This window comes from Triturus cristatus, chromosome 1_2 (genome assembly GCF_964204655.1).
Source record: "Triturus cristatus chromosome 1_2, aTriCri1.1, whole genome shotgun sequence".
Lineage (NCBI taxonomy): Eukaryota > Metazoa > Chordata > Amphibia > Caudata > Salamandridae > Triturus > Triturus cristatus.
In genome coordinates this window covers 591,219,085-591,239,667 of record NC_140580.1, presented here as the reverse complement: position 1 = coordinate 591,239,667, position 20,583 = coordinate 591,219,085, and the positions used below count along the sequence as shown (strand labels likewise).

The 20,583-nt window shown below is 43.7% G+C and overlaps 1 protein-coding gene across 1 annotated transcript in view; it reads left to right on the top strand.

Annotated features, from left to right (window-relative positions):
• The window catches only part of CFAP43 (cilia and flagella associated protein 43), a 638,428-nt gene that overhangs the window by 531,006 nt on the left and 86,839 nt on the right, over window positions 1–20,583 (top strand). Inside the window, exon 32 of the mRNA XM_085607024.1 lies at window positions 15,858–16,065. Within this exon, the coding sequence (XP_085463150.1) occupies window positions 15,858–16,065 (208 nt within the window). The remainder of the gene's footprint in view (window positions 1–15,857; window positions 16,066–20,583) is intronic.

The following is a 20,583-nucleotide window of genomic DNA, read 5'->3' as shown; positions in this document are numbered from 1 at the left end:
TAGCACTTCGGATCAGGCACCATCCCCTTATAACTGGCATCAAATTTGGCGGAGATGTCCACGCCATCAGCCTATATGCGGATGATATCCTATTCTCCCTCATTGATCTAATCCAGTCGCACAGAGCGCTTTTCTGCGCCCACATTTGCAGTGAACTGGGTCAATGGAAACATCACACCCTTTCCTGGCTAGGTAGAATCGCGGCCACTAAAATGACCATCCTTCCCCAAATCCTGTATCTTTTTCAGACGCTCCCTCTCCGTCCCCCTGCTGGCTGGATTCAGCAAACTCAAGCGGATCTGGCGCAGTTTATTTGGCAGGGCCGTAAGCCCAGATTCAAGCATGCAATAGCAATCTTAGCCCCCGAGAGAGGAGGGGTGGGGATTCCTGACCTGCAGCTTTATTTTTACGCTTCACAACTCCGCTACCTTGTAGAGTGGAGCCGTTTGGAGTTCGAGAAGCATTGGTTGTTCCAAGAGCAAGCAGTAGCGGCAACGACCCTGCAGGGTGTCCCTTTTCTTCGTAAGGCCCACAGGCCACCGAACCTCTATGCTTCCTACATCACGGGTACGATTTTGGAGGCGTGGGACCGTACTGCCGTCACACATGCTCTGACATCCTTTCCCTCCCCCTTAACGCCACTCTTTAACAATCCAGAATTCCAACCTGGCATGGCAACTAAGGCCTTTGCACTCTGGCGGCCCTCTCCGTGTAGATGCCTCGGGCATCTATTTGATACGGATGGCATTCTTTCCTTTCCACAGCTTCGTACAGAATATGGCCTCCCGGATACCGAGAGGCTCACGTACATACAGCTCAGACATTGGGTTCTGCAACCCCAAGTGAAGCCTGGTGCCCAGCGTCTCCTCACCACCTTTGAGAAATGGCTTATTACTAGATCCTCAGATAAGAAGCTTATTTCCGATCTTTACAAGCACATCCTGGCTACTAACGCACATATGTACAATGCGGGCCGTACACGCTGGGAACGGGAGATTGGCAGACCCCTCACTCATAAGGAATGTGATAACATCTACTACAGGGCCCGACATTCAGCACACCACGCAGACCTTACTGAGACAATGACTAAGGTGGTTACCTATTGGTATTATACGCCGGAGCGTCTCCACCATTTTGATCCTCGCCAGAGTGCACTCTGTTGGAGGGGCTGTGGGGACCCTAGAACATCTACTGTGGAGTTGTGAGCACATCCAGCCTTATTGGTCCCAAATATTGGACGAAATAGATATTCACCTGGACACACAGCTCCCGCGCTTCCCTGCCTACATACTTTTGGGCTTGCCAAACCCGTTGATGTACCCTCTAAAATCCCGAAGGGGGGGCCTGATCGCCATTGCTCTGGGAGCGGCCACACAGAATATACTGGCGCACTGGCGCTCCCCCTTGCCCCCACCTCGTTCTGGATGGCTGCAGAGACTGTGGTTGGTGTTGGGGATGGAGAAGCTCACTCTCACTCTGGCAGGCAGAGGGTCTGAGTTCCCGGAGCTCTGGCGTCCCTTCCTCACCCTCCTCATAACTGACTTCAGGGAACTAACGTGCCCCCGCTATCTCAGATTATGGCGTCAGGCAGACACGCAGATCCCACAGAGCGCCCTCCCAAGCAGATCTACTAGACTGAGATGATCCGCTGTGGGTCCTTTAATCCTCCTTCCCTATCCCGTGGGTTTTTAGTTGATGGACGAGAGGGGGGGGGCGGAGGGTGGACATGTTTGGGGAGCTTTTGGGTATATGCCTTTGGAGGGTTTCCCTCTGTTTTTTCCTATGTTCTTTCGCTTATTCTGCTCTTTCTAGTTGCCTCGTTACATGCTTCTTACCTTGGTAATGCTATTAGTCGCGACACTTGTGTCTGTTATACATTATATTCAGGAGTCGGGGTCTGGTTTCCTTTTTCTCTGTTTATATGAAAATCAATAAAAGATTTAAACCATAAAATGTTTTCACCAAAAGAGATTGCAATTTGTGTACCGACTATTTGCAACCACTGAATTAGTTTTCAGACTGATCTAAGTACCAAGAGATCAAGGAATCTGAGCCGGTTGCAGTCTGACCTGCCTTGTTAATAGTAATTAGGTGAATTGCTAATTTTGACTAATTCCATCTAGTGGCCATCACAGGGATGATGGCAGTGGCATAGCTAGACCTACTGCCACCCAGGGTGGACCCTAAGTCTGCCTCCCGGTGCAGGTAAGAGCGGGAGGAGGGGGTGGTGGCCGACGGATGACTTGTGGGGGGGGGGGGTGGGACAGACGTCTTGTTCTGGGATGGGTGTTAGTCGACAGACATGACTTCCTCACCTCTGCCACCCCCAAAAACTGTGCCGCCCGGGGCAGACAGACCCCTCGAGCTACACCACTGGAATATGGTCTGCTAGGGTCAGCAGACCACCGTGTCAGTGATTTCCTTTAAATAAAGTAACTATTTTGTTAATTGCAGCTCCATTTCCTTAAAGGAAATGTTGCTACGTTAAAAAAAGATTTCTGTTTTCGAAAATATGTTTGAGGGTAGGCAGTGTTGCCCTGGATTATTGCCATCTCTCAAAAAATATATTTACAGTCAAAAAGAGGAAGGGGTGCTGAATGGGAGCTCTTCCCTTTTGCAAATGCGTTACCACCCCAACTTGGAAATCGGTGTGCCGGTATCCTTTCAATATTTTGCAACTGAATTTCAGTCTCATTTTTGGAAGGGATGACCAAAACACACCACTTCCAAATACCGATTCAATAGCCATTTCTAAACACAATTAGCGATTCTGGGTAATTTGCAAACAATAAAACTCTTCATACACTCTGGCTGTAAGTATATTGTTTGTATTTAGGCGTAAGAGCTCGTACACAATTCAGCACTTTACCCCTTGTCCACTGTATCCCTTAAGGAGGTATCCATCTTCAAACTGCTGTCCCATATGTACAAATAAATTACACAGTGTCATACCCGTCTCGGGTGTGGAGCTGGTGTATAGAAAGGGACAGGTAGGGGCTACTGGGCCTCAACCGTGGGGTTGAGGTCTTTTGCTTCTGTTCTGTCCAACTATGACTCTGCAAACAGGGCCAAGTACAACTCATTATACACTTGCCACTCAGGAGATTCTCAGGGAGATAGCATGGGGGTGCTCAAGGTCAGAACTCAGCAATCAACCAGTAGACCCCCAAAAAGGTGAGTGTCTAGCCCAGAGCTTGTCTTTGTAAGAAATAAAGTACTTTAATCACATGGTTTTTTCTATGATACACACTCCATATATACTTAATTAGTGTCTCTGTGTGGTATCGCCTGTAAGCACAACACCCACAGCTCAGGTGTAGTCTCAATCCCCCAAAGCTCACAAGATGCTCTAAGCCTGTTGGGTCTTTCCCCTTCACAAGTAGAGGAGTCTCATGAGTCCTTTGGCTGCCGCCTTGCACTGTTCCACAGATCCGACTCTGACTAGGTCTTCAGTAGCCACACAACTGCAGCACTGCCTGAGCTTCCAGCCATCGCAGTAGGAACCGGAATAAGAGTCTGGGGGTTCTCCCAGATTACTCTCTCAGGCAGTTGTTTTTCCCTCAGTGTCCTCAGCCCCTGGGCTCATGCTGAACTTCGCTCTTTTCAGGACAGTCTCTCCTCCTGCAGGATAAGGCAGTCTCCTTCCCTCTCTCAGTAGGCAGGCTTCTAGGCACTTCAGGGCAGGGACTCAACTCATCCTGCAGGAAGTCCAGATTTCAGGTGACATCCCCTCACTCCTGCAAGGCTGGCTGTCAGGCAGACACTAGCTCAGGTTAGGCAGCAGTCCTCTGACTACTGTGCAGAGCAGTAACGTTCTTCTCATTAGAGAAATTAGAACTGGTTTGAGATGGGTCTTCTTTCAAGTGTCCTTCCTAGGTCGTTCAACAGTTACAGCATTTGTTTAGAGCGAGCTTTAACAAATCAAGTAGCTGTGGAGCTTCTTCATCCTGGAGCACCCACAACAGAGGGGCAAAGAGGGCTAAGGTTTCTGCACCTGGCTGTCATTAGTCCAACTGAAGGAGTATTCTTGTAAAGTCAAAAGGAAACTCCTCACCTACAGACTTCCTCACTTTCCACAACAGAGTCTACAGTCCTACCCCTCACCCTACCTTCCACCAAATGGCCGTGCTCAGAGTCCAATAGCAGATCCTGGCTAACTAAAAGGCCTCATAGCATATCTAGAGGAGTCCTGTTTCTTCTTCCTTAACTTCAGTGTCTGGGGCTCCTCTCTCCAGCTGCAGGAATATATTCAATACACTTTTACTGTCTCGGAGCACAGTCCTCAACCTACCTCTTTTTCTAGGTCATGGGTATCCAAAATGGATCCCAGTGGCCTCCAATCGCTGGCTCATGCATGTCCTCTACTTGCTACACCAACCACACTTTACATGCACTCTGGATGTCAGCGCAAGGGGCTAGGCAAGGGCATATAAGCAAAACGGTACACAGGCAGGCCGGTAGACCTCAATTATGGTGACCCAGATAAAAAGGTATGGTCACTCTATTTATACTTTTATCGACGGTATGCTGACACTACGGCTCTATATTCTAAACCCATGACAGGGACAGTAGTCCACTGTCAACAATGAGCACATGCGTGGTGCGCCCCACGAGGGCACAGGACAAGCAAAGATTTCTCATAGTTAGGGGCTGGTCTCGGCCACCAAACACGCGCTTAGTCAAGACCAAAACTAAAATTCAGGATACCAGCTACACATGCAGTCAGCCAGCCAGGAAAGGGATACGTGCCAGTGAATCAAGCTGAGGAGATCCCTATCCAAACACACTGTGAATAGGAAATCCTTAATTATTGTGAACAAATGGCTAGAGTAGTCCCCTTTTAACCACATTAGTGCTTTTACTGGTGACATAATCAGCTGAAGCAATATGATTAAAACATCGAGCCATGAATTAAATGTTGTGCATGAACGTATACAACTCCCTGTTGTAAAAATATGCACATATAATGGCCATTCAAGTTTGCCTAATCATTGTCTAAATGTTATCACGACGGTTTAGGTGCGATAGGAAGTTGAACGGTTTGTATCTTTTTTCATTCAAAACATCAAAAGTTCTTTGACGGCAGTTGGTATTTCCTCATGCAATAGCATGTCATTGATGTAAACATGAAGTGTAGCAAAGTAAGCTTACCCATTTTGTTGAGGGAGGGACCAAGCAGTATCAAACGCCCCTGGCGTGTGCAATGTGTTCATTAAACGAAGGAGTCATAATAATGCACAGCTGTTAAGGGTCATGTTGTGTAGGAAATCAGTTAATTACATGTCGTGTGTTGCCAAGATGCAACTCAACCCAGGTATCTTTGTCATATCTTGAAAAGGGTGTCCAGTTCTGAGTTGATGTGCCAATAGTTTAGCAACAGTTTCATTGCCCCTAACACAAGTGATGAAAATGGACCCCCAGAGTGCTTGTTGAGTTGTAAGATACAGCAGTAATCTGTATTCAGGTAACCCTAAAATCCACTTGGGCCCTGTAGCACAGCACCTGCTGCACCATTCGTAGTTACGCTTCTGTGTTGCCTCTGCAGGAAGTTTGGAACACAAAAGGTTTCTCTTTATGGAATTTAATAGTGTTTTAAAATTAAGATGGTAATATAATGTCCCTTTTTTTTAGTTAAAACGCCGTATAAGCCACGAAGACAACACAAAATATGTTATTCTCCAGCATTGGATTTTTCGTGTATTCCCATGATTACATCATTGCCCATCGTCGAGGTGGGACCATCCAGTCATCTTCAATAGCAGTGTATATATAGGAACCAGCTTATTTTGTTTGTTCAATTGCCATTCCACCGCACTGGGAATTATCTAACTTCAGTCAGTACGGTGGAGCTGCTCTGAACTCAAAACCCTCGGCCCCTATAGTTCAGATTTCTACCACGTCATGTGTGTAGAGAGTTTCCACTGAACTGCGCTGATTTTTCTCTATAGTTTCTTCAACTGACTACAAATGTAGATTTTTCGACTTCTTTAACTTGGCTACTTTGATTGATGTGACCCTTTTTCTTATGGGTTTGTTGTTTCTGGGAAACTTATGAGCCTGGGAGTTTCGATTTTTCCCCTTGTGGCTGATAGAAGTAGAAAAGCCATCTTTTGACCCTTTAGAGCTTGTAGTAAGAAATGTGTTCATTCAAATGAAAAAAAGGTGCAAAAATGGGTTTTGCCAGCACTGCATGGGATAGGTTATTTTTCTGTTGGATACTTCTAACTGCAGTTTCCCTACTTTATTGATTCCACCAGGCGCCCGAGTTGATCTGGAAACTTTTCAGCAATTTCTTCCACGGTGTCATCTGACATCTCAGCGATCTTGAACCATATCCTGAAAGTGATAGCATGGAGCCATAAACGGACACCAACCCCTGCCTGCCGATGTCAGTTCCTTTTTTTCTGCACCGTTTGACGTTTATCCAGATCTCTGCTCTTAAACTTTTGTTCGTGTTTTACCAGTCTCCTAAACAATTTTGCTGTCAGTATGCTATGGGTGTCTACCGTGAAAACTAAAAGCTTCAAGCTGAGCCAGACGTCGGTCAGAGATTTACATGACATTTCTCTTTGGTATTTCAGCTCCGCATAATTTGAAGTTATGTGAAAAATGGTCCCTGATCCATCAGACAGCATTCAGGAAGTGAGAAGAGAAGCTTTACATTGCCAAGCATAAAAAGCAAGACTGGTTGTTGCGGGCCTGCTCCAAGCCCTAGTTCCGGTCTAGGTCCTCCAGTAACTCTGAACAAAATTCAAGATCCTGTCTTAATGCAAACATAAGAAGTCCAGACGGGAGTCCTCCCATCATCGCTCACACACCAGAGAATGTTCACGGCATCAGCAGTGAAAGGCCCCGAATCCATGCCAGTTGTCAGACTCTGACCCCATTCCACAGGTGCAGCTGGTGTGCCAAAGTTTACCGGGCCATCCACAACTCCACCACAGGAAGAAGCCTTCAAGGGGCAATGCTGCCTCTCTTCTGGATGATTCCAGGTCCTTCCAGAGTACCTCTGAGCCCAGAACGCGCCCCGACTGACCCCGTAAGGCTTTCGTCACCAGCTTCCAGCCATGTCTCCACTCCCTTGCTAAAATAAATACAAGAATTTGTATAGCATTGCTTATCACCCGTGAGGGTATCCAGGCACTGTCCATGGTCATGGGGAGATTGTGTTTTGCCCAGAATTACAGGATGTTGAGTCGACACTGAAACTCAAACCTGGACCCCAGCTCTAAAGTCAGCAGCTCTGGCCGTTAGGCCACATCCTCTCCCAAATCCAATCAAAAGCTCTGTCTAGAATCTAGAATTGATTTTGAGTTTAAAAACTTGAAAGTACAAAGTGCCTTCAAACATACATATGTATGTATGTATATAAGCATACATATACATGCAGCCTAAACCATCAAATAGACTAAAAATGTCAAAATTGCATTGGATTTTTCATTTAAAATATATATCTATTTAGCATTTCTTTAACATAGAACATGCACACTTTCACTTTTAAAGCATAGCCTTTATTTCTAAAGGAAAAGGAAAAGTAATAGAAGGCATTGTTTGCCCATAGGCCGTATAGATAAACCATAACAGAATAAACTGGCACCATGCCTTTAAGACCTCCAAGACGATCATGCTCCCAACATGCCCTATAGGTGACAGTTAGGTCAGTTCTTTTTTCCGGCTCCTTTTATGAGGTTCCTGGAGAATTGAGCTTGTCAGTTTTAGATTTGGTATCTAGAAGTCATTTTTCTGACCTTCATTCGACAGTTTCAAGTACAAGCTGTACTTTTAATCCTGTTTTTCTGACTATTTTGTCATTTTTTGTGTCAGAAATGGCAGCTTTATTTAACAAAGGTCCTTCGTGTGGAAAAAAGATGTCAAAATCCGATCTACACTCTGTTTGCCATCTTCTCACCAACCAGACCAGTTTTACTACTGCCAGCAAATTTCAGAAGGATTCTGCACGACAGAGAAAGAGCCAAGCTGCATGTCATACAGGAGAGAGGAAAGGTGGGATCTACAAGTGGCCTTGAAGGGTCTCAACAACCTTTCAAAGAGCCCTCCTCTCACGAAAGATCTGAGCACAGTGGCAGAATGGAAAGAGGGAACACCGCTCTGCTTCTCTGTCAACTGAGAGGAGGTCAACGTCAAGACGGATACCAGTATGCTCACTATTGGCATCACTGTCGATGTCTGACAGGCCTCTGCAGCTTGTGAAGACGCCGAGGGAGAAATCACAGTCAAGACATTTAGGGCCTCATGTAGGTAGCATACCAGTTACCACTTCTAAAATACCGAACGATACCGAATCGGTATTTTAGAAGTGGTAACTCGTATGTAGGTAATGAGTCGGTATTTTTTACCGATTCGTTACAATTCGGTAATTACCGAATCGGTATTTACCGATTCGGTAATGAGGCATACCTTCCCATTGATGGGAAGGTATGCCTCATTACCGAATCGGTAAATACCGATTCGGTAATGGGGGGAACACATGAAAGGGTGGCAGGGTGTCACATTGACACCCTGTTGCACCCCTGATTCGGCCATGTGTGCACATGTGGCACACATACATGCCCTAAGGGCATGTATGTATGCCACATTGCACACTGCTACGCGCGTAAAAATGCTTAAACACATACATTAATTATTTACCACCAACTATAAGTTGGTGGTAAATACCGACTCTTAAACACACCCACACACTCCCCCTACATCTCGATTTTGGTTTCGGAATTTACCGAATCGGTAAAATTACCGATTCGGAAAAGTTACCGATTCGGTAACATTACCGATTCGGTATTATTACCGAATCGGTAATTTTACCGATTCGGTGAATTCCGAAACCAAAACTTGTCCCCCTACATACCAATAGCCAATATACCGGTCGGTAACGGTATAATTACCGAAAATCGGCCGTTACCGACCGGTATTTGGCTACCTACATGAGGCCCTTAGTGCCAGCCCCGTCGACGAAGAAAGAGTCGACGTCGAGAATGATTACTTCGGTGTCAGGTGCTGAGGGTTGTCGTCACAGTTGGCGATACACAAGTCAAGGTCAAAAAGTAAGCTTGGGTCGGCTTAGAGAACTTCTCCGCCATGCCACTGGTTAACATCGACAACCCAGGTAGATCCTCAACGACGGTCAACGTAAAAAAAAGTCCGCATATGTCAGGGCATAGACGTTCAGTGTCGCGAGCCTCGCCGTCATCCAGGCACAGATAGTCAACGTCAACAGCTTCCCCGACGTCATGGGGAAGGCGTTCAGTGTCGAGACGGTCGACATCGAGACCTATGTCATCGAACCTGTTGCCACCAGCAAAGAAACAGCAGACTTCTGGTTCACTGGCAGTAGATGCACATTCGGCATCCAGAGTCATACCGACATCGAGACCTCCCTCGACATTGACAGAAGTATAGGTGGCTGAATTGCAGAGATCAGCATCAGGATCTAGATGTTCGACGTCAAGAGGTGCATCATCCTCCCCAGGAAACAGGATTGTGCAGATTACTCCAGAGGGATCTCTGGTTCGGGAGCAGCAGCCGCCACCGTTCAATCTTTCACCACGCTGGTTACAAAGTGTGAGAGTGGAGAGTACCAAAACGCAGTCCAGGTTTGGACTTTTCACAAAGTGGCTTGGCAAGCAGCCCCAACCAGCAGACTGCTCCTTGCCGATGAGTGCCAGTTAGCAAGAAACATGTATACAAGAATGTCTAGCAGGGGTCTCCAACATTTTCTGTAATAAACTACAGATACTTATGTTTCATGAAAATCACCTTGAGCTACTAACAAATATTATCTGTGTTGACATAGTGATCACATAAGACAATGTTACATTAGTGGCTCCTATATGCAAGATTGACTGGAGTGATCACTTTACGGCATTAGGCAGTGTTGCCAACAGCGGTGTTAAAAAAAAGCTTTTCTAATGCCTCTACCATAGGTAATATATAACAGCAATAGCTGCAATGCTACTGGTTCCAGGTTAATAGTACTAGTAAGTCTCCCCAACACAGCACAATTTATCATTCAAATTTTAGATTTAAAAAACGTATTTAGAAACGTTTCTCCAAATATCAGCTTTTAAGTTCTGAAAATTCACTCATTTTATTCTAGTTTTCTGTATCAAAAACAAGGGTAACCTCACTCACACGGAACCAGGGTATCTAATATGTAACAGGGAACAATGGTTCCTGTGGACTATGTGCACAATACTCAATACTTATAACGTCCAATAGCATACACTTGTGGGGATGGCATGTCAGATAAAGAATCAAGATCATACACACTATAGATTTTCAAAGGTCATTTCTAAAGCATTGGCAGGAACCACCATCAGAGTGGTTCCTGTCAGTGCTATTTAAAGTTTGGTGCAGGGCTCCGTCACCATAAACAAACAGTTTTTTAAATATTTTCCCAGAACAAGAATTTATTTTTGAAAATAAAAAATAAAATGCTCTCCTCACCATAGGAGACTTCTCTCATGACGAAGGAAGCATTTAGCGGTTTTCAATGCCAGGGTTTTCCTGGCAGTAAAGGATAGTGAAAACTGACCTCTAATTCTAACCATCTAAATTAGGTGGCCAGAATTAGAGGTCTGCCTCCGACGGCCCTAACTCTGTAGGCCCGTTGGAGGGGTTTAATTATGGCTGAGACAGTGATTGAACGTGTACATTTGGTAGGCAGACTATTATCTTGGCACCATAGATACTCTGTTGCCATTGGGATAGAGTATCTATACCACTAAGATATTTATCGCCCCCCTAGCTATCCATGAAAATGGTGCGTCTTTCATTGTATTCTTCCCGTTATGTGAGAGATTAAGTTAGACTTTGCTTTTGCCAACACAAATAGGCAAGGCAGCTGCTATGGTAATGCTTCAGTCTATTCTTGACTTGGTTGTATTGCTTGCTGTTTCACACTAGGACTCAAAGACCAGTCACCTGAAAGGAGTTAGAATATGGCCTGAAGAAATGTATTATTATTTTAACGTGTCGTGTTTTATGTCAAGTGTAATTCGATATATTGATTATGGCTTGTCTTTGCTACTTTATCATCTTGTTTTCCTATAAGAGGACTGTAGAACATTAGTGACAGTCCCATTAAGATTTAGCGTAACAAGAGAAGTTGTGAAACTCACTGTGTTAAAGATTATTTTTCATTCTAAAATAGCAGTCAACAAACATTATCCCGGTGTATTTCACAAGCAGCTTGGACTTATAGGACCTGTTTTACAAAGGTAACGTACACTTTTGAGTATGTTTGCACTTCTGACTAAGTGTACTACTTTTCAGCATTCACAGTGTAAGTTACTACTGGGAAAAAAAGTAGTAAGTCCAGAACTACACATGGCTAAACACTTATAGTGCATCACCCTCTCATAGAAAATAATGGAGTAAGGATCTTAAAATAAAACTCAATAGGACAGAATGTGAAATTAACTTATGTAAAATAGTTAAAAATATAATTAACTCTAGATTAATATTAAAAACATAATTTGTTGTTATTTAATTATAAGTATTTTAATCTATTTTGAATTTAAACAAATTATGTAACAATATATTTGATTAAAAATAAAATTAATTTGAATTGATTATATACATCACATTTAATGATTAATGCACATTAAAAAAAAATAATTTCGTTTTGGTGGTAATTAATTATTTTAATTTACACTTCAGGAATTTTTTTAACTATATTTTCATTAATTAAAGTTTTATTTCAAAATGTATTTAATAGTGCTGTTGCATTTTTTTCCATTTTATTGAAGACAATATTTAAATGTAAAATCAAAGTAAGTATATGAAATAATTTTGCATTCAAATTTTACATGAAAATATATTTAATATTTATTTTCGAGTTAGATAAACTTTTTTATTTTCCCCTATTATTTAAAAAGCACAGGTCCGTGCCTCAGCTGTGAGGGCATGCTATGCTAAAGTTTAAAAAAAATGGCTTAAACTCGAAAATAAATAAGCAAAATATTGTTATGTTAAATATTAATGTGAATTAAATTTCATATATTTACTTTAAATGTAGAACAATATGTAAAGCATACTACAGCACTGATTTGATATAAAACGTTAACATATATTAATGTAAATTGAATTAACAATATTTTTCAGAACTTAAAATTAAAAAATAAATACCCCCTAAAAAATATCTATTTAAAGCACATTAATGATTATTAAAAATGCTGTATAATTTGTTTTAAATTAATGCCATTATTTTTTAATAAAATGTATCGTTACATTATTGTTTAATTCAAAACAGGTTATTAACATATTTTATAACTAAATAGTGCATATGTGCTATTTATGTATAGATTGTGTAACATCAATTTTATATTAAATTATATTTTACCTAGTTTAAATAATGTAATTTGATTTAACATTAATTCTTATCAGGTTCTATTTTAAGCCCCTACCTCTAATTATTTTTTATGTGAGGGTGTTGTAGTACTGGTGGTTCACTAGGTGTAGTGCTTGACTTGCTACTCCTTTTTAGGTCTCGCCTACGCAGCGCGCATGCGTTGCTTAGGAGGAGATTTTTAGCAATCGATGCAGTTTTTGGCCCAAAAATGTGCACGCTTTGCATTGCTTTCAGTGGCAACGCGTGCACGTTTGGCGATTTCCCTTGCGGGAGCGAGCTTTGAAACCATCTGTTTGTAATTAACAGATGGTTCCTGCTCGCTCCCGCAAGGGAAACAGGCGCAGGCCCCCTCCTCTCTCCACTCCCCCTGCTGCCTCTTCCTCTCCTCGCAAACTTGTTTTTTGTTTTCACTTTCAGCACGAGGCGCGCACGCTTATTTCCTGTGTTGCCAGTATTAACCTCAGGAGGAAGGTAAAAATGTCTGTGTCCCTTTGAGTCAGGTTATAGTTTCCATGGACCCACTGAGATTCTGCTCAATTCTACATGCCCACATTCCCTTTTAAAGACGCCTGAAGAGATTCCTTAACATCTTACTTTATTTGCTTGAAGGTCTCCCTACGATTCTGACTAAACTGTGTCTGCTCTACCCAAATTCACACGGTTACTAGCATTTCCACGCTGGATCAATTTGAAGATGCCCTGCTTCTCTTTGCCGTTTGGATTCATGTGAACGATTCTCTGATTCTATTTTACAATACGGCTTACGGTTTGCATGCGTCCCCTTTTCGATTAAAATATGTCTGTGCTCTCATTCCCTCCTTGCGTGTGCGCTTTCTTGCTTGGATGCCAGTGTCTGAAACGCTACACACCCTGCTCCCAATCCCTTTATAAGTACGGTGTCTCCGTGTGCCTCTCTACTGCAGCAGAAGGGTCAGGCAAGGATTGCAGGAGAGTGAGAAAACTGCCTTTACAAAGCTTCAATAACACACTCCAGGCCATCATTAACCAGCATGTATTCCAAGGATAATCATGCGCTCCGCCCCCTCCCTAAGACATGCACATCATTTCATCCGCCCCAGCTTTACATCCTTCTTGAACCATCGGTACTCAATTCTGCATACCGCAGCCCATAGATATTCACACTAGCCTTCACACGACTATAAGCACCTCAAAATTCCTGGACCGCCGAAAACAGCAACCGACAATTGTTTTCCACCCTAACCAGTTTTCACCCACAAACCCAGCATACAAAGAGCACAACACCCCGTTCAAAACACCCACATATCACCCTCCCTGCAGTTATGACTTACTTAAATAAACACAGAAACTATCACAAGGGCCATCCCTTGTAGGCTTTTCAAGAGGACACGGATGAGTAGTAAGGTTCACCTTCCCCGTACATACACCAAAACGTATTCACTAATTAACACTGGCCTGCCTATCAGACCCAAAACACTGCACAGAAAACCACATAAAAAATCGGCAACGCCTATAGAAAGCATATATTGCTTCCCATCTCACAACCGCCGCACTTAACACAGACACTATTAACGTCACCAAGAGCATCAAACACACTGCACGTACTCCTGCCAAACGCCTCGAAAACCACCCGCACAGTACTGCCCACTGTTCTCAGTAGTTAAACTGTTCATCAAAGAAAACCGCACACACCTCCTTCCCTACACCGTAACCTATCATTTCAACTCTTAAAAAAACACCGCATAGATAAACCCTTAGGACCAACACCGAAAGAGCGTCCATTCTTTAACAATAACCCCACATGACATCCCGGTTATCCCAACGCAATTCTGTACCAAAAAGCATATGTCAAGCACAGCCGCCAGCCCAATCCCACACAGCCCCTCTCAACACACCACCTCCCTCTGCCGCCTCGCATACCCCTTCAGCAAAAACCCGCTCCTACCAGCGCTTCTAGCTACTCCTCTATGATCAAGTCCGAAACATGTGACTCATCGCTCCCATTGTTAGTGAACCAAAGTGACCGCTCTAATCAATGTCTGTACTTTTCTACCTCATGCAGCCTGTGATTTTTTTCTTTGAGTGTCTTTCCATTCCCCGCCTGCATTCGACGTGCTCTTTCAGCTGTATTTGTCCTCCCGCCTCATTGTCACTTTCTGTATTTATTTTTTCTACGACCATTGGCCCTTATTCGCTCTACTGTTGTTATGCCTTAAATGCCAATCCTTGACCTCTCTTAGTTCGATCACCCCTGTACATTTTTCTATCCCTCTATTTTTTGCTACACCTGTTGGGTATTTTCTGCTCTTCAATGTTTTTACCTGGCCTGCCTGGGTACGACAGTTACAGTCACTTTTTATTCTAAAGGGGTTCCACGTACTAGAAAGTTTTACATTGCCCATAACTCACTTAGATAAATTAGTTCAATTAACTTCAATTGAAGTACATTTCCCAGTTTAACACTCGTAGGATTTTCTGATCTCCAATCCAGAAAAGAGGCTGAACAGTCAAAGTCAAAAACAACTTTATTCGATTGCTATTTCAGACAATCATAAAAGCACATAAAAACACACAGTTCATTACACAGAGTAAAAATAAAAATGAATTATATACAGTTAATTATAAAATTCAAGGTTAGGAATAATATTCATTGGGTTCTTCGTAAACTCAGTGTTTATATTACAATGCATTTCCTGTGGCTGAGTACTTTCTTTAGAGACATCGATACCCTCCAAACTCTATGTTTATTATCCAACAACTGTAATACAATAAAAGCTGGGTGGCATTGTCTGATCCCCAAGGATTTTAAAATTGTGACAATCCATACCTTCCTTAATTCACTATAAAATCTGCAAAATAAACTTGTCTGGTGGATTGTTCTCAATGATTGTCACAAGGACACAACTTCATTCCTTGGGCCCAGTCATTCATTTTTGGAAAACTTACAAGTTTATGGAAGATCCTAATGCTAAATCTAGTTAATAACAAGCATTGGCATAGCCAATAGGTCTCGCCTTTGGCACCTTATAAGTGTTAAGCCATGCAACGGTTGATGTTGCTGCACCAAGGATATTGTGCTGCATAACTAAATACTTATAAGGTCCCAAAAGAGAGACCTATTGGCTATGCCAATGCTTGTTTAATTGTAACTTGCACTCATAGTTTGTGAGTACCGAAAAGTTGTAAACTTACTTGAAAATGTAAGTTGCCTTTGTGAATCAAGGCCAATGTTTACATTTTTCATATGCTAGTTACTTTTGAAATTATGTACATTGATTAGCTCATTTGCACCAGTTTTGTATTTCATAAAATGGCCCATAGAGTATCTTCTCTAATTTAAAACAGTATAAGGGCCAGACCTGGTATGTGCACCATTAGAAATCGGTTTGCAGAGCTCTTTCATGCTGAGCTCCGATTTCTGAACTAGTGTGAGAATGTAGCTCATTTGACTCTTACCGTATGCTGTTGTGACAATGATTCATTCTGTTGAACCTCATGTTAATGATTCAAGGGTTCTACGGATGCGGACACAGACAGACGGCTCCAGTCCAATAGGCGATGCCCCAGGGGGGCCAAAGTCTCGCGAAGATGCAGCTGCCCTGCTAGCCAAAGCTATGGATGAACTTGATGCTCCCGAGAATATGCCAGAAGGTGTGGAGTTACCCATCTGGGAACGATTTTGCCTTACTAGAAGACAGAAAATCAAATCTGAGCAAGAGGTTTGTAGAACATTTGTGGTAGTCCTGTTAACACATTTAGTGTAACAAGATACGTTGTGGAGCCTGGTGTGTTAAAGATTCATTAGCATTCCAAAATAGCAGTCCATTTCTGTAGCAGACAGTAAATAGAAACTTGCTAAAATATAGAATATATGTGATTAAGTACCCTCTGCCGTACATTATAAGGATACTGCAAGTCACTGAGGTGTTCCATGGCGCTTTATAAGGTTATTCAAACTCCAAAAAGCATTTTTTGTTTTGCTTATAACTTTAGCACTGTTTTGGGGGGGCGTGGCTAGCGTCTGCCCGAGATGGCGACTCTCTCCTAAACTCCCACGAACCAGCCGCTTCACAAGCTATTTTTCTTGGCCTTGGACCCCATCCTGATGACTCAATGTGACGACTGATAGCCAGATATGGAGAGGAGTGCACTTTGAGGATCCTTGTGATCCCAGGACCTCGTGAGGCTCTGTCTCCCTGACTCGTCTTGCGAGAACCGATGCAACCTGCAAAATGGCAACTTCGCCCTCATGGGCGCTTCAGACCCTGTAATGCCCCTGTGCCCCTATGCTTCTCTAAAGGACGCCATGGTGCAGATTGTTTGCTGACTCTGCCGCGCTTGCTGGTGAGCCCTGGTGTGGCCTTTTTACTTCAGCACCCCACCGCCCACGCTGAGCTCCCTATATAATCTCTGCCGCCTACACCGTGGTGTGAATCAGTGAGTGGCCCTTGTGGCCAATACTTCTTCAATTCTGATCTGACTTTATAGTGCTACCTGCATCTAAGCACTGCACCGTCTGCCTTCTTCACCACCAGCGCCTGCTTCTACCACCATTGCCACCAACTCTACTAACACGTGTGCGTGCTGGGATGGCTCTACAGCCTCCATTGAGCTCAGCTGGGCTGCCTTTATGGCCCCCGCTGTGCGAGTCAACGGGTGGCCGTCGCGGCCTGTATCCATCAGTAAGGACTTGAAGAGCGATATTCTAATTGCTACCTGAATCACAGCGTTGCGCCTCCTGCCTTCTTCATTAGCCACTATTGCCACCAGTGCTTCTGTCCACTCCTGAATGAAATACAACTCTTGGAGTGCCCCATGCTCCCGTTATAGATAATCTACTTGCCTGATCCACAAGCCGCACAGTGCCAGGCATCTGCCACATACGCCACAAAAAATTCACAGGCCACCAAGAACATTGATCAGTTTGTTCCTTTGATCCTAGATGATACAAGTTTTATTGTGCTGCTATAACTGTATTGTAGTGACTTCACATACTAATAAGCAGATATTTCAAATTAAATGTGTTTGGTCAACAGTTTGTGACTTCCATCGGACACCACCGTATACCACCTGATCCCTCTCCTTGCCTCATTCTTACAAAACCAGAAGTCATAACTGTTTTCAATCACCTTCAGAAATGGCGGAGTTGTAGCGCTGTCTGGCCACGCGGATATATGGCAGACCTGCAGATACAGCAGAGTGCATTAGTCACTATAAAGTGTAAACGTTGCACTACTACTCATAGACTTGCATCTAGTACTGCGACCTGTAACCCTCATCTGGTCTCACACATTTGATGAACATTACTCTGCTACCAGTGCTTTGCTTACAATTCTTACAGTCCCTACTGCTGCATATAACACTTCTCCAAGTAAACTAGTGCCCTGTGAGTGAGGCCCACTTCTAGGCTTGCACTAATACAGCAACTTGTCACTTCAACTCACTATGTCATCGGAGCCCACAGACGCCAGCTCCTTATTGCCTGCTACCCAGTCTTATCTGAGGTGACCTAAACTGTCTCAGCCTCTCAACTTTAGTTACTACTTCTCCTGAAGACACCAGACACCCTGCAATCATGGCAGACCAGAGGGAACACAAATCACTTAAGGAGAAGGAAACCAAAACCGGTCTCAAACGTTTAAAACATGATGCCCTGAATCCTGACTGTCCCTTCGAAGAGAAACATGAAAACCAATTCACTCTTGAGATGATTCTTAAAAAACGGAATGGTGTCCACGACATTGCCCAAAGCACAAAGAGCAACACTGATATGCTACAAACTGAAGTCGCTGCGATCAAGAGAGACCTTAAAGAACTTAACCTGAGAGTCACAAATGCAGAAAACCGCATAAGCGTGACTAAGGATTGCCTGACAGTACAATCTAAACACCTGCTCAAAAACAATAACTCCATCTCTACCCTCAAATGTGAAATATCAGAGTTAGTAGGCCATAATAGGAGGATCAAAAGACAAACTGTGGAAACTATATACCCCTACAAACAAAGGGGGACTGCTGTTCCAAACATGGAACTTTACTATTTAGCTGCAGAGTTGCAATGGGCATCGAAGTGGCTCGCTGGAATGAACCTAGCTGAAACAGCCACAACGCAACCAGGGTGGACACTAGCCAAGATTTTTAACCTGTTCCACCCGGCAGCAAGATCGCCGACCCCTGCACCCACCTTACTGGCCCTGTATTACCGCTGCTACAGACGTAGTTTATATCTAACCAGAAACATAATTCCATATGCTCCCGCACTCCCCCTTCTGGGCAGCCTGAGATGTACCTCTAGCAGGGAACTGGCACCCTGGCATGCTGCAGAGATACATACTTTAGGTGACTTATATGAAGATGGCAAGCTGCTACCGTTCGATAGACTGACCTGTGAATCGGATTTGCCAGCAGGCCAATTCATGTTATACAAATTAATTGTGAGGCTGTCACGGCAACATGGGGAGATATGACCACTGAACCCCAGCAACACCTGGTAGTTCAGTATTTATATGTAATGGAAAATGGGAGTCACATCATACACTGGCTGACAGAAGCACTACTAGAACACACGCTGACGCCTTTGTCATCCTTGCGTGCGAAGTGGGAAAAAAATAGAGGGGGCCCTTGGATGGAAAGGGAATGGGAAACAATCATAGCTATGCCAAATTTAGAGTCATACAGACATATAGTGTGCACAGGGCATACCTGTCACACAACAAGATAAACAGATCTTTCAAACTCACTGATTCTGCTTGTCCGCGATGTGCTCAGGCAGGGGCAGATCTCCTATACATGACAAGGTTCTGCCCCTCGCTACAGACATATTGGCAGGGAGTAACGGAGAGACTGTCCGAGTGCACTGAGCGTCCACCACTGTGCACATGGGAGGAATGCATCTTGGGAATATTACCCAGGCCCAAAAAACAAATTCACCTCCAGATGCATGGATTTAGGACTGATAGTGGCCAAAAGGCTGATCACTAGAAGATGGAAAAGTGGAAAAGTAAACACCCCCCTACAATTGACAATTGGAAAGGCTCACCAGATGTAAAGGCTCAAGAAGAGAGCACAACATTGCACTTAGAGGAGACAGCTGGGCTGCGCAAGTACCCTATTGCCCAATACTGGGATGCCATTAGAACAGCCATGCACTTCCCTGGGCATGCATCGGAGGACAATAGTTAGTCCTTACATTGGATGCCAGAGGCGAGTGCCGAGTACTTATTGAATATGAGACATTGCAGCTTACGGCCCGAGATATTAACGAGTACAAAAAAGGCACGTCAACCTGTACATGGGGGTGGGAGACATATGGTAGGGTAGGGGTAACTCACGTGGTATATATGTAGAAACAGAAATGTAACAGTCATGTATCGGATGTGTGAAGTTATTGACTTATATGTAAATAGTTGTTAGCAATGCATTGTTCAAGCCTTATATCCTGCGCTTAGCAGACTGAATGTAAATTACCGATCCTGGTTGTCCAGTAAGTCAGACCAATTACGAAGGCGCTGGAGAGGAAATGACACGCTAATATACAAATATTATACCAACCAGTGCAACATACATTCAGTGTATAATACCGCTTACAAATGTAGGGAGGTTGATAAGCCCATGCACATGTAAACCAGACAGCGCAAATCGGATATCGATGCATATGATGTAATATGTAAAAGGTATACAATGTGCTTGTTTATATCAAAAATCCAAATAAAGAAATAAAAAAGAAAATGAAATAGGAGGATCAAAAGACAAAGCTCCCTCCGCAATCGCCTTCCTTAAAACATGGATCCCTCGACTCTGGGAATTACTTTCAATGAAGGCTTTGAAATTGAGTGTGCCCACGGGGTGCCCTCTTTCAAGCCTAAGAACATGTCCAACCCAAGGACACTGATTTTTCGATCTTTGCTTTAACACCATGCAGAACACCTCCTTTCAAATGTTAAGAAAACCAAGTCAGTCTTCTGGCAAGGTGCAAAGGTCAGCATCTCACAAGACTACACCAGGGACACAGTCGTCAGGAGGAAAGGGTTTCTAACCCTCAAACGATCACTCCTGGACAGAGCAATCCAACAGTCCTTCATCGGGCCAGCCGCATTCAACATTGTTTACAAAGGCAAATCCCACGTTTTCTCCAATCCCAGTGACCTACAAGCCTTACTGGACAACTCTACAGAATCTCGAATGGAGGACTCTCTGAGTTACCCCGGTTGAAGACAACAGAGTTACCCCGGTTGAAGA